The 15,880-nt window shown below is 39.6% G+C and overlaps 1 protein-coding gene and 1 pseudogene across 2 annotated transcripts; both read right to left on the reverse strand.

The window, feature by feature from the left end:
* Window positions 1–3,102: 3,102 nt before the first annotated feature.
* On the reverse strand, window positions 3,103–4,157 carry LOC311068356 (trace amine-associated receptor 4-like; annotated as a pseudogene). Its single transcript has one exon. The product of its transcript is annotated as a trace amine-associated receptor 4-like (transcript).
* Window positions 4,158–8,629: 4,472 nt separating this feature from the next.
* LOC311068852 (trace amine-associated receptor 4-like) lies at window positions 8,630–9,664 on the reverse strand (the record flags this gene model as incomplete). Its single annotated transcript, XM_084091598.1, has 1 exon — window positions 8,630–9,664. One exon carries the CDS (start codon window positions 9,662–9,664, stop codon window positions 8,630–8,632), a length of 1,035 nt encoding a protein of 344 aa, XP_083947724.1.
* Window positions 9,665–15,880: the final 6,216 nt, after the last annotated feature.

A 15,880-nucleotide genomic window follows, 5' to 3' on the forward strand; every position in this document is an offset into this window, starting at 1 on the left:
CACGTCTACTCCAGAGGCTGAGATGATTTTCTTTGTAACCATAAAAAAGCAGACATTTATAAACCAACAAAAAATATAGTTTGGTGAAGATCAATATCCAGAAAAAAGTGAACATGCCCATCTAGTTTTACTGCCTAAATGGACTCAGAGCAGCTCAGTTGTGTCCATTTATGCTCAGATTCGAGGTAATCCCTGTACACCAGTCCATGTAACCCATAGTTATAAAAAACAACAAACTCAGGAGATTAAAATGATCAAATTAATACTTCAACTGTGTGTAGTGATCAATGGCGGAACTAGAGTTTTAAACATGGGGTGTCCAAGGCTATAGAGGGCCAGAGACGATGAAAATGTTTGTAACCCTAACCTGGCATTAAAAAAAATCTTACGATTGCTGGCTAGAAGTGAATTTCAATGTGGCAGATGGTGTGGTCTGTGAATCTTTGAGAAGACAACTGGTATCAGTAGGCTATATGTCTGTTCCAATCCATTCAATGACACTGACCCAGCGCTGGGTTGGTGTGTGAGAGGGTTCAAGGTTTAAAGCAGGGGTTGGCAAGTAAGTTTGGCATCGTGTCAAAAACAAATTTGCCACTAGATGGCAGGCCAGAACATAGTCAATAGACCCTTTTACAGCCCACGTGATCAAATAGTTGCGCGCGCATTTTGGCAACGGAAGTGGTGTTTTTCCCCACTGGCTCTAACGTGTTGGCACCTCCGAAAGTTTATCAAAACGGTTTCCCAGCATCAAAATGTCTGGTTGTTGCGTTTACGGTTGCACTAATCGATATTCCACCAAGGGGCTTAAGTTTTATAGGATTCCGACAGGATCACGGCCGTTTCAGAATAGTGGCTGCAGGCGATTAAACGTGTTGATTGGAGCGAGGACATAATAAAAAATGCTCGCGTCTGTTGTTTAATCCGCTCGCGTAGCTTGACACACTGCTGATTCTCGCCATACTTCCGTTGCCAATATGCGCGCGCATACGTCATCGTTGTGTACAAACAGTAAAAGGGTCTATTGATAAGTTAAGAAATTCATTGATGAAAAAGGGAACTAGAATTGCCTGTGACAGACTGTTACAGTGTCTTGGTGAGCTGTTACTCTGTGTTAAATCCTGTAGTAGGACAGTCATTGACAAAAGCCACATTTGTGTGTCGGTGTCCGGGTTTTACACTGGATAAATTAATTAGCAGTAGTGACACGTAACCTGGCAAGTATCTTCATTCACCAACACAGACCGCCTTGATAAAACATACATATGTGGGAGATGCGGAATGGATAAAAATAACTCAACGTATAAAAAATTAAATAAAATCCTTTTTCCATATTGTGAATAATAAATGTGTATCAATTTAATTTGCTTGTTACACAATGGAGCCTAACTTATTGTAATAATTATTTGAGGTAGGCTACTTTTATGCTTAGAATTATTCCTTGGCATCCCCACGTACTAAACTGCATCTTTTTTAATTGTTTGCGTGCTGAAGGTATGCTACGTCGTGTGCAGAGTGATGTTAACATTTAAGCTAGCTGGTGAGAGAAAATGGCACTATCAAAGAGTCTAAAGAGGAAAGTTGACAGCGAAAATAGGGCATACAAAGAAGAAGGGAAAGACAACTATGCGTTCATCTACCTAGTTTTGTGAATGCAAAGCCGGTGTGTCTTTTCTGCAACGAAGCGAACCACAGACTCTTTTGAATGTCTTTCAGAACTTTTCAAATTTAAAGCTCTCAATTCATCTCAAAATAAAACATTGCTGCAAAAACATTCTCGTACTTTTATTTTGAAGGCAAAATCACTAAAGATGAAGTGATTGTGAGAAACTGTTGCTGTCATGATTCACAATCAGCCGCTATCAAAATAATCTGGCTGCGGGCGCGGGCCAGATATTATTGCTGGCGGGCCAGTTTGGGCAGTTTTGCTGACCACTGGTTTAAGGCGTCTTTCTTCGTACCCGAGGGTAAATTTGTTGTGCAGACAGGAGAATCAGCAATCCATAATTTAGACAAATTCATAAGACATCAGAACATGCATTAAACCATATACCATTATAATATAATATCAAAAAGTTAAAAGTATAAAAAACTCCTAAGAAAAGAAAAAGGTTATGACAATGTGCCTCTACATACACACACTTACCCAAACCTCAAAAGCATAAAGTGCCATGCATGGCAAAGTTTGTCATCTCATACTATTTTTATTTAATTATTGTTTTGTTCTCCACCTAGAGGCCACAAAATTACAAAAGAGACGGAGCTGGAGTTCAGAATGGGAACAGTCTTTAATAATAGAACTCATCATCATTTGTATTCTCAGTAAAATTGACCCAGCAACTGAGTTACACACAACTACCAATAAAATCCAGCATTTTTTAGAGTGCACAAAATGCTCCATCAATGTTCAATAATATATATATTTATATATGTATATATATATTCCTGCAATCATATACTGTGCACTCTAAAAAAGAAGGTTCTTTACAAATAGTTTTTTTAGAACCATATCGTTCTAAAGAAGCTTTTTATGATAATTGTTTCTTTGTGTTGAGTTTAGAATTCTTTAAACCCACCCCTTTTTTTATTATTAATCTGTAACTGTAAAAAAAAAAAAAAAAAAAAAATCCATTCAAAGCCACTTTGATACTGATTTTCTGGGACTCAACTATGCAACTACACAGACGGCACATTCTCAACAGGTACGAGATATCCTTCTTTAAATGTCTATACAGTTTAACTTTCAAATTGTTACAGGTTTCCTACCAATAATGTATTTTTCTCTTTTCAGTTTTTGAACAGATCATGTAAGTGTGGCCAGCTTTAGTTGTTCAGTACGAGGATACAAGGATATGCTCAAATGAGAATGTTTTTCCAAAGGGAGACCATTTAATGTAAATCCATTAAAATGTGAGTTTAGTGTTCAATTTAAACTTTTAAGTTTACAAAAATACAGACTGTATATTGTATTACAACTGCACATATTTTTCTGAACATAGTACAAACAAATTTCTAGAATTTCTATGAAAATATTTTTTTAAAGTTTTTTGAACATTGATTTTAGCATTTAGCATTTTGATTCAGATCACAGATCACTGTTCTTTATTATGATGCCTGAAATAAGTGTGATTGTCGTATTAATTTAAAAGTCAAGGTGTTTGAATCCTTGGTGCCACAGACATACAGTAAGTGCATATAAGAATCTTAAACGCATTCTGAAAACAAGGGTAGAAAAATCCATAAATCAAGGGGTTACAAGTGGAGTTAAAATATGCAAACCAAACCAAAGCATCAAAAACATCAGCTGGGGTTAAATAATTGAAATAAGGGTCGAGAGCAGTAACTGTAAAATATGGAAGCCAGCAAAAATAAAAAACACCCATGACAATGGCCAGAGTTTTTGCTGCTTTTCTCTCTCTGTGTGCAGAGCTCTGGCTCTTCAACCCTCCTGCTGTAGTCACTCTTTCTGACATAACTTTTGCATGTTTTTGTGCAACATGGAAGATTTTCATATAAAGAGAGCTCATGATCGTCCCAGGGAGAAAGAATGTAATAATTGGACATATAAGACCCCACTGTTTGTTAAAAAACAGAACACAACTTCCCACACAGGAAATCTGCAATATTACCATTTCTAGTCCAACTGCATTTATCCCTGAAAACACAACATAAAAGCTGTACACAAATGAAAACAGCCATGTAAATGTAGTAAATACAGTCACAGTGTTGTTTGTGACCCTCATTTTGTATCTTAAAGGATCACAAATGGCCCAGTACCTGTCAATAGATATTAAACTGAGATGCAGTATGGAAGAGATACAGAAGGTCATGTCCAAACTAGAATGTACTTTACAAACAAAATCTCCCAGATACCAGCAGCCTTCAACAGATCGCACCATGCTGTACGGCATGACCAAAGAGCCCAGCAGACAATCACTGGCAGCCAGAGAGCGAACGATCAGATGAGTTGGAGACTGTAGATGTTTGAAGTGAGAGATGGAGATGATAATCAGTAGATTACCAAAAACAGTTGTGAGGATCATCAGCACCATGAAAACATACATTGCCACTTTAACCACAGTAAGGCGATGTACTTTAGGACAGGAGTCTAGCAGGAGTGGATAGCAGAGAAACACAGAGTCAGTCACATTTGACATCATCATGTCTACTCCAGATGAGATGATTTCTTTAATTGTAATAAGGCAAAGAATAAGCAAAATAATTGTGTAAATGATAGGTTGGTAAAGGCCAATATCCAGAGAAAGTTTAACATAAATATAGTACATCTCCATCTAGTTTAACTCCCTAAATGGGCTCAGAGCTGCTCAGTCTTGTTCATATATACATACAGATTCGAGGAAACCCCTGTACACCAGTCCATAGTTACAAAAACAACATGAGCCCAGGAGATTAAATAGAGAAAAAATATTTGAAGATCAATGGATGGGTTGGAGACACATTACACTACCATCAGCCTGAACCGTTGGACCATGGCAGAATGGATTTGTGGTGTTCACATAAAACTAATGATATTGACAAACAAAAACTGATTAGAATGACAAAAACAATAAAGTGACTAAAACCAACTAGAATGAAAACAGAAAATAAAAAATAAATACTAAATCAAAATAATAATAAAAACTAATTGAAATTGCTAACAAATTGAAATTGTGAATTGAAAATATGGCCAATGGAAACATCAATTTCGCAAAAACTCCCATTTAATCGCAAAAAAGTTTTTACGCTTGCATGGGGTGGTTTTTCAGGCAATTCGAAGAAGAAAAAAAAAAAATCACTTTTTTCATCACTTTTTTTTTACAGTGGTTTAATGAACAAATTCTGTCTTTGTCTTTAAATTAATTCAATTACGATTAAACCTTTCGCAAGGATAAAAAAAAAATCTGCTAATGCTGTAAACTATATAGGGAGCCCACACATTACTATAACCTTAAAGGTTAACAACAGAGCCTAGACTTTTAGCATAATTTCAGATACTATTTATTTTTAGATATAATAATCAACACTCAACACATTGTATGAAAACATGTAAACTGCACATAAGGCAGTTTTCTCATTAACTTATTGTAACGGTCACCAGCTGGAGTGCCCTTGAGAGCCACTAGAGGGCACTCCACACCAGACTCTCATGTTCACCCACAGACTACATCTCCCATCATTCTCTGCCTGGACTCATCAGCACTCATTATCACATTCACTTGTATCTCATCTTCTCGTTTAGTTCACCCCATATAAGCCTGGTTCACCCCATCACTCACTGCAAAGTTTTGCATGTTGTTGCACTGTACTTCTGAGCGTTTTCCTGGTTTTCTTGTCTCTTGTTTTTTTTGGATTTCTTGCCTGTCCTGTGGATTACTCTTGTGCCTCTGACCCCTGCCTGTTTTGTTTTGTTTGTTTGTTTGTTTGTTTGTTTGTTTGTTTGGACTGTCTTCCTGTGCTTGACCCTCTGCTTGTTGGATTATGATTCTGGATAACCCCTTTAATAAAAGCTGCATTTGGATCCTCTACCCTCGTGTCTCAGAGCGGTTCGTAACAGAAAAATTCGCCACACCGAGATCCAGCAGCCATGCCAACCATGTGTCCAGATGTCCATATCGTGCGTCTCTGTCAGGAGAATCAGTCCATCGAAGACTATGTCGCAGATTTTATTGAACTGGCACATCTCATGCTAAGGAGCACCGAGTGCTTAATGATCTTTTTCCGCGGAGGATTATCTGAACCGCTCCGGTCATTGATGCCTGACCATGATCCTCACGGGACAGTAGCACAATATATAGATCTGGCCCTGTTGTTGAGTGGTTCATCGTTTATTGTGGGCATGGAGGAGAAGGAGCTCCGTGAACCAGCAGTATCCCCTCAGCCTGATCTTCACGTCACGCCAACCATAAAGCCTGCCACCAGATCAGTCTATGGGCGTCCAGGACTTATTTCCAACGTGACAGATCCACCGCTGATGTCAGCATGTACTGCCAAGAGGGCCGCCCGAACAGAGTCTCGTTCCGCCGAGACCACCGTCCCAGGGTCTCGTCTTGCCACAACCACCGTTCCAGGGCCATATCCTAAGATGGCCACCATTCCTGAATCTCTTCACGTCAGCCCTGCCGAGCCTGAGCTTCTTCACGTCAGCCCTGCCGAGCCTGCGCTTCATGTCAGCCCTGCCGAGCCAGAGCTTCACGTCACGTCTGCCAATCCAGAGCTTCACGTCACGTCTGCCGATCCAGAGACTGTTCATGCCACTTCTGCCGATCCAGAGACTGTTCATGCCACTTCTGCCGATCCAGAGACTGTTCACGTCACGCCCGCGGAGCCAGTGTGTCTCCGGACAAGATGGCCGCCGCCGCCACCGAACCAGTGTCTCAGGACAAGATGGTCTCCGCCCAGCCAGTGTCTCAGGACAATATGGTCTCCGCCGAGCCAGTGTCTTCGGACAAGATGGCCGCCGCCGAGCCAGTGTCTCCGGACGAGATGGCCGCTGCCACGTCGCCTGAGCCCTCAGCAGAGATGGCCGCCGACACGCCTGAACCTGAGCCCTCAGCAGAGATAGCCGCTGCCACGGTGTCTGTTCCTGTTCCTGAGCCGGTGTCTGTTCCTGTTCCTGAGCCGGTGTCTGTTCCTGTTCCTGAGCCGGTGTTTGTTCCTGAGCCTGTGTCTTTTCCTGTTCCTGAGCCGGTGTTTGTTCCTGTTCCTGAGCCGGTGTCTGTTCCTGTTCCTGAGCCGGTGTCTGTTCCTGTGCCAAGGTCGCCTGCAGGGTCATCCCCACCCTGGCCGCCTGCAGGGTCGTCTCCTCCCTGGCCTCCTGAACTGCCTGCTCCGCCCTGGTCGCCTGCACAGCCTGATCTGCCCTGGCCTCCCGTCTTGCCGCAGTCTCCAGGTCCTCTTCCACTTCAAGGGCCTGGCCCTCCATCCCGCTCCCGGGTCCTCCGCTATTATAGGGTGTTAATGGTGGTTAGGCTATAACGCTGTATTCGTTGTGTACACATAAGACATGAGGTCCATTGAGCTGGGCCGGGGCGTCCTCGGTACGCCATGAGAGTATCGCGATACGTATCGTGGGTGGTGTATCGCGTTTTTTCGGTTCGGTTTGAATATCTTTACACCCCTATTTATTATTGATTTTTATTAGCTGATTAGGGTTGGGGCTAAACTCTGCACAACAGCAGTCCTTTCAGGACTGGGTTTGTCCATGCCTGCTTTAAAGTCCATGCCTCACCCAAAAATGAAAATAGTGTCATTACTCACCAGACAGTTGATGGCACCCATTGACTTCCAAAGTATTATTTTTCCTAATAAGGAAGTCAATGGCTACCGTCAACTGTCTGGTTACCAAAATTCTTTTAAATATCTTCATTTGTGTTAAACAGAAGAAAGAAATTCATACGGGTTTCAAACAACTTGAGGGTGAATACATTTTTTAAAATATTTTTGGATGAACTATCCCTTTAAGCCTCATTAGCGTCATGCCTTGAAAATACCCTTAACCGTAGGGCACAGTGGCACCTGGGCTGCGTTCCAGTCCACTTTTAGACATGCACTTGCGAACTTCCCTAAGCACTTCCCCTCGGGGGAATCCCTGCCGCCATTTTGAAGTGCGTTCCACTTCGTGAAGTGGACGAGGGAAGTTTATATGAACAGACCCTCGTTCCCTCGATTTTGACCGAGGGAGCGAGTCTACTTCATATGTACACTTCAGACACCTAATATGTCCCACAATGCAGTACAATCCACCACAACAAACAACTCTATGATATATGAATATATTTTTAATTTGAAACAACCAAAACACACCTATATACATTTGGAAATTAAACAAATTCTTAAAGGGAGAAAAAATTAAATAATAAATCAACTCCATAGCTGATTCCAAGTGATCAAGGGCTTAGGACGTTCCAATTCAGCCCATTGCAGTTTCCGCCAGTAGTGGGCACTCGTGCAACGTAAGCAATGACGTACATCCGAGTGAACGAGACAGAGGGAAGTTAGCGAGTGAAGGGCATGACAATTTTGGACTGGAACGCAGCCCTGTTGATCCAGAGGGAAAAGTTTTTCTGCACAGATTTCTTGGAGCTTATAGAATATAATGATGTTTTGTTTGTTTGTTTTTTGTCTAAAATATTGAATAATACAATATTTACTTTTATCTACACATTTTATCCATTAAAAGTAAATCAAATGGACACTTGTACTTCTAAAGGGATTGTTTCAATGTAAAAAAACAAACAAACAAAAAAACATGCATATGTGATCAATATTTTTGCATCTGTATATCATACATCGTTTTATATCTTTATCTACTTCATTTCTAAATTAGCTTAAAATGTTGCATAACCTTGCAACAGTTTAGGTTAAGAGTGACTGTTGCATTTCTAACTTCCAGTTGTAAAGAATATTAAGAATAAGATCACAACTTTAAATCAAAGGTTCTTAGATATAGAACACCTCATTGATCAGTTTATTTCAATGTTTCTAAAATCGTATTTACATTTTCTTATTGTCCACAATATCATAAAATAAATGACGTTACCATAACTTATAAAACCATGTAGGTTAATAAGTGAAGGAAAATCCCTATTGTGAAGCATAACATGATATCCTGATGTAAAAATGACTGACATATTCATTCAAATGTCAAGGTGCGTGAGTCACCGAAGCCATATATACAGGATGATATGAGAATCATAAAGGCCTTCTGAAAACGAGTGTAGAAAAAACCATATATCAATGGGTTACAAGTGGAGTTAAAGTATCCAAACCAAACCAAAGCATCAAAGATACTGGCTGGAGTCACAAAATTAAGACAGGAGTCAATGATTGTAGCAATAAAAATAGGCAGCCAGCAGAGATAAAAAACACCCATGACAATGGCCAGAGTTTTTGCTGCTTTTCTCTCTCTGTGTGCAGAGCTCTGGCTCTTCAACCCTCCTGCTGCCGCCATAGTCACTCTTTCTGACATAACCTTTGCATGTTTTTGTGCAACATGGAAGATTTTCATATAAAGAGAGCTCATAATTGTTCCGGGAAGGAAAAATGTGAAAATTGGACATATAAGACCCCACTGTTTGTTAAAAAACAGAACACAACTTCCCACACAGTAAACCTGCATGATAAACGACTCCAAGCCAATTTTATTCACTCCTGAAAACACAATATAAAAACTGTAGAGAAATGAAAACAGCCATGTGAAGGTAGTAAATACAGTCACGGTGTTGTTTGTGACCCTCATTTTGTATCTTAAAGGATCACAAATGGCCCAGTACCTGTCAATAGATATTAAACTGAGATGCAGTATGGAAGAGATACAGAAGGTCATGTCCAAACTAGAATGTACTTTACAAACAAAATCTCCCAGATACCAGCAGCCTTCAACAGATCGCACCATGCTGTACGGCATGACCAAAGAGCCCAGCAGACAATCACTGGCAGCCAGAGAGCGAACGATCAGATGAGTTGGAGACTGTAGATGTTTGAAGTGAGAGATGGAGATGATGATCAACAGATTCCCAAAAACTGTTGTGAGGATCATCAGCACCATGAAAACATACATTGCCATTTTAACTACAGTAAGACGGTGCAATTTCGCACAGGAGTCCAGCAGGAGTGGATAGCAGAGAAACATATTTTCAGTGTCAGTCACATTTGAAATTGAAATCATCACATTTGTCCCAAATCCTGAAGTGATTTTCTTAGTAATCATAAAAGGCTGACAATTATAAACAAAAGTATAAAAAGAACAATTTCATGAATTACAGTTTTGCAAAGACCAATATCCAAAGAAAGATATACACATATATGGTACATGCCCTTCCAATTTAACTCCATAAATGGACTCAGAGCTGCTTTGTGTCCATATATACTCTCATATTCAAAGTAACTCTCCTACACCTGTCAATTTAACCTATGGTTACAAAAACATCATGAACTCTGGAGATTATAACAACAACAAAAAATCAACCAACACCACAACAACGCCCTAGCAACCACAAAGCAACCGCCGAGAACAATAGTAACCACACTGCCTTTTAAATCTACACTGAAAAAAAATTGGTGTAGGATTTACTTTGAAACAATTTTCAATCAGAAATTGCTATTAAATTTCTCAAATAAAGAAACAGTAAGTAACGCATTGAATTAAACATGCAATTTTGAAGTATAAAGACTGAAAAAGTATTTTCTCGTAAAAACATACTCTAAAAATCTTTATTTTCAACTTTTAAAAAACTCCATCAGACGGCGACCAATACGGACAGTCACCAGATTACAGCACGTCACTTCTCACTCTATGACCCGAGAAATACAGATTCAACATGTTCAATTAGTGAAAACAAGCGCCGACCAGCGCCAACTGACGCCAACGGGTATAACACTGATCCAACAAAACCTATGTATCGGAGCAGTCTGATGGCCTTTACAGTATAAGACTTAGGTCCTTTTAATCTGTCTTTAAATTGCTTAAGTATACAAACTATATAAGGCCTACAGTAAGTAAACTTCTGCAATGGCCTGCCTATCTCTTATCCTTCAGAAGAGGTTATAATGCTCTGCTTAACACTTTTATTATATATTTAAAACCATTCCAGAGATATTTGCACAGTAAATGTCTATCTGGCCTTCAAATCCACAGCTGCCAGTCAGACACATCTCATTAATGATGCTTTGTGTCTTGGACCCATGAGACTTGTTATAAGTCCTCCATTTCATTGGAGTGACTCTCAAAGGAGTCGAGACCAATCAAAGGTGTTAATACCACCTCTCACCTGCTTTACACATGAAGCTTATTAGCTGTATCCTGTCACATTATTATCACAGCCAACTTGTTTACCCATAATACCCCACAGAGCTGAACTTTCGTCATTTGGGAGACAGACAGGACAAACAAACTTTTAACTTCTTTGTGCTTCAATCTAAGAACTGTCTAAGAACTCTGGGACTGGTAGATGAAAAAATCCACCAGCCAAGCATATTTTTTACCGGCCAAAATAATAAACAGCCTTTTTTTTTTGTCACATATACATTCATTTCAGTACATTTAATTGAGATAATAAGGTATTATGTTGAATACAAACATAAAAAAATGTCCAGAGCAAAATTTGAAATGTATATATAAAAAAAATCTATATATTGATCAAAATGTAATCAACTTTATTTATAAAGCAATTATAGAAACTGTAGTTGACCAAAAGTGCTGTACAGAGTGCATTATCTTTAGCATACTGGCGACACAGAACAACTCATCACGACAGCGTCAGAATCATATTGTTGCCAGCCTCTTGAAACTCTGTTATCTCCAAACCTCCATTTCTCACAAAACTTTCTTTTTTATGTAATTCATCCCCCTTTTCGTCTGTGGGTTTTCGTTTCAAAGGTTGGCTCACTCCTGGTAAATGTCGTCACATAACAGCTGCAGTACTAGCTAGCAACAGATCGTCTCTAGTGCTCCAAGCTTCGCGGCACTGTTTACCTTACAGTACCCGATACATGGAGCGCTAGAGACGTTCTGTGGCTAGCTAACCTTGTCCCCAGATTAGTGACTGGCAAACACAACAACTCCGAGCCATCATGCCAGATATTTTATAACATTACAAAATGCAATTGTAATAAACATTTTATTACATTACTATTTTGGTATGAACATTCACCCGCCAGTGTGGCGGATAGCCTTTTGAGATTTACTCGCCAAACGGACAATCTACCCGCATTTGGCGCTTGGCGGGTGTTAATTTCGGACCCTGATCAGGAAAACGAAGGCTATCCCGTCCGGTCCGAGCCAACAGAAGGTCTACTTTGACACAAGTGCACAAAATTTTAATGAAGATTATGGGAGCAGTGGAAGAAGGCCGCTAGGTCAGATGAGTCCCATTTTATTTTACATCACGAGAATAGCCATGTAGGCCTACATGTGTGCCATTTACCTGGGAAAGTGATGCACCAGGATGGACTGTGGGAAGACGACAAGACGGTGGAAGGGAGTGTGTGTGACGCTCTGGTCAATGATCTGCTGGCAAACCCTGGGTCAGCCCAATTCATGTGGACGTAAATTTGACACATGCCACCTCCCTAAACATTGTTGCAGACCAGATACACCTCTTAATGACAATGGTGTTCCCTGACGGCCTCTTTCAGCAGGATAATATCACTGTCAAACTGCACACATTGTTCTAGAGTGGTTTGAGGAACATGATGAAGAGTTCAAGGTGTTGCTCTGGCCTCCAAATTCCTCAAATCTCAATCCATATGAGCATCTGTGGATGCACATTAAATTGCATTTGCGTTTGCTTCATGTCTATTATCACATAAACACACATGCATAAGGACTAAACAAACTCCCCATACACACAAACACACTCCTCTGTAGTGATGTAATGTTTTCTGGGTTTTTTTGGAGAGCAAAAGTTCCTATGAGACTTGCAACAGCCACGCCGTTTTAATGACTCTAAAACATGCCTCAAAATCCAAATGTGTGAAGTCCCATCATTAACACTGTCAGTCATTAGGACGAATACAACAACAGCCTCCTCAGCACTAATAACCCATTAGGTGCAGTATGACATCAGCCTGTTTACCCATAATCACCCACTGATCTTTATCCCAGGCATGAAATGAAATGCCAGTCAAGAGACGAACAGCACACACCAGCTCTTTAATCCAAATTTTCCAATCCAACAGCAGATTAAACGAGTAGAATGAAAGAGTTTGGTATCATTAAGAGAGAATTAACACAAACAATCATCAGACGGCCTTGGACTCTAAAAACAAGACTAACATGAACACAACACAACACAAACTTCAGAGGACTAGAAATGTAGTGAACAAGCTGTATAGACTACGTTTATGTTTTTATGGTGTTTATTTTTTTGCCAAAAAAATTAATAATATTAATGGGGCAGTTGTGGCCTAATGGTTAGAGAGTCGGACTTGTAACCCGTAGGTCATGGGTTCAATTCTCAATACAGGCAGGACACAACTGAGGTGCCCTTGAGCAAAGTGAATGGTTGCAGTGTTAATTTTGGCAGCCATTTTTGATTTAGTCTAAGTCTTCATCTTCAGACGAAAATGCTTATTGGTCTTAGTCACATTTTTGTCATTTTGTCTTTCATAGTTTTAGTCTAGTTTTAGCTGACGAAAAGTCATTGCATTTTTTGTCAACTTTTAGTCATTACTTCAAACTGCAGTTACCGACATTAATTTTGGTAGCTATTTATATGTAGTCTTTAGACAAAAAATGTCATTATAATTTTTCTCTCGAGGCCAATTCAATTAAGCTTATGAGAAATTTAAATTAAGGTAACAGGCTGTATTGACATTGCACTCTTTAGCAGTAGCACTTGTGCAATTCTTCATACCCCTTTTCCTTAGTTCAGTGGTTCAGTCAGTGGTTTTTAGAGTGCCCTACCCCCTGGTACCCCCTCTCTTCCACTTAGACTGCACACACTCACACATTTTCCATTAAGGGACAATATTTGCCCACTTTGATCGATTTTTCCAGTTCATTTTCTACCTTTATAAGTACCTTTATAAAATAAATAATGCTTTAAATTAAACAATGTTCAATACATATGAAATGATGGTAAAAACGAAGTGATATTTTAAAATATTACATTAAAATCGCCAGTAGGTGGCGGTAAGTCACTGTCTTTGGGAGTGAGTTATCATTCATTCATTCAGTAACAAAGCAAGTTGCTATATTTATGAACGGGTCATTGAATCTCACGATTCGTTTAAAGCCACAGATTCTTTCATGAATCACCGCTGTGTGCTGCATTTGTGCTATGGCTTTCGTTGCAAAATAGAGCAATAAGCCTACTGACAATACTGTTTTAAATGTAGTACATCACTTAAAGGCACAATATGTAACTTTTTTGCTTTAAAAATAGCAAAAATCACTATATCTATGTTATATATTTTTTTTAGTTGTGTACTTACATTATCCCGACTGTTTCCAACAACTTTCAAACCAGGAGAAATTTGTAATTTAATTCGAGAAACGTCCCGTTTCTTTATTTCCGTTTTGTCGCCGCCAATGCCGTCATATCCGCGTTGTCCCTGGTTTCCGCTCGTGCTGCCATGGCAACCAGAGCTATGAACCAGAGCCGTCTGATAACCAAAGCGACTGACGCGGACAACTTTGTAGTTCGCAATGCACGCTGTTGTTGTTTCGTTCAAACATTATGGACCATGGCAAGCAGACTTTGGATAAAAAAGTAGAACTAAAACGAGAATCAATATCAGCGCAGTGTTTTCGAGATGCCGAGAGCTCCCATAGCCAGTATATAAACAAGAGCTCCACGTCCGAGACTTCGACCGCTCCTACATACTTTATTAAACAGGTGAGCACATTTACATAAAACTAATCAATGTTTTATAGTTCAACAATGATAAAATGTCAGAATATGATCTATATGTTATTCTAATGTTGATCTAGTTTACTGCTAGTCTCATACAGACAGACTAACACATACATTTCAACACATTCAAATGCAGTTTAGTGTGCTAGTGTAATGTTAGACCAAGTGAAACAGCGCTGCGTTACCTCACAAGTTTAATTTGTCTAATAAACTGACCTGTGAGTAGTAATTCTGCGTGTAGTTCGGTAGAATGAAATGTCCATATTCCTTTTAACTGTTATATCCGCGGGACTCGCGCCGCGTGTGGAGCTGATAGCTGTCTCTTAGCAACCCCGACCTGCTTCATATCACAGTCATGATAAAAACATCGATGTATTCACTCATCCATAAACATTATTAGATCGGTCGGCTTGACGTTGACGACAAGATCCATAATTCTTAGCAAATGTTGCGTCATCAAACTACGCCTTTGTTATTGTAAATAGGTTAGCGACCCCTAGTGGTGAAAAATGCCATACTGTGCCTTTAATGTTACCCTTCTGTTTGTTGAACTCTTGTATAAAATCATGTGAAATCGTGTGGATATTCAGGAAACATTGCATTCTTGCTTGTATAATATGATCAACATTAAAAACACTGCTGGATATCAGCCTGTATTTTGATCGCAGATTTAGTCGCACAGTGCAAGCGGCTCGTAGCAGAACACAGACCGACAGAATGACACTTTAATTTAAGTAGAACATCTCAAATGAAGACCGCTGAACATCGCGCACACATGGTTGCCAGATAGTATTGAAAAGACCGGGTAGAAAACGTGTTATTTTAACAGAAAAGCTCTGACTGTTAATTATTAAAATCTGGGGTTCAATACGGTTATCCGGACCACACCTATTTCTGAATTTTTTAAACAAATTAGGACATTTTTTAAACATTAGGACATTTACCCCCTTAGTATTGGTAGGTTTAGGATTAGTTGTGGGGGAGGGGTTATTTACGTGTGGTCACGTGTGGTCCAGATAACCGTATAGTACCAAATCTGGCAACCGTAAACCTGAACGCTTGTAAAAAGTCAATGTGTTGTCATATCCTTTATTTGACACAAACAAGTGGTTTTGGTCAAGTTTTTGAAAAAAATTAAACACATTTCAGTCTCGTCTTTTTTCATCAACGATATTGCATGTGTTGATATAGTCACAGTTATCGTTTAATGACGTGGGTGTCGTCTCTCATCGTCTTGTCTTAGTCAGGGAAAAAAAGGTCGTCAACGAACATTTTTCGTCATAGTTTTCATTAACGAAATCAACACTGAATGGTTACCCCATGTTCTGGGTGTGTGTCTACAGTTTACAGTGTGTGTGTTCACTACTCACTGCTTCTAATGTGTGTGCACTAACTTGGATGGGTTAAATGCAGAGGACAAGAGGAGGGTCACTTTATTTATAAACTATTCTTTTTGATAAAGTTTGTTAGATATGAGATCTTTTTCCTTTTTTACCAACAACATTGCATAAGGCACATAAAAAAAT

Source organism: Abramis brama (genome assembly GCF_963993115.1).
Source record: "Abramis brama genome assembly, chromosome: 18".
Lineage (NCBI taxonomy): Eukaryota > Metazoa > Chordata > Actinopteri > Cypriniformes > Leuciscidae > Abramis > Abramis brama.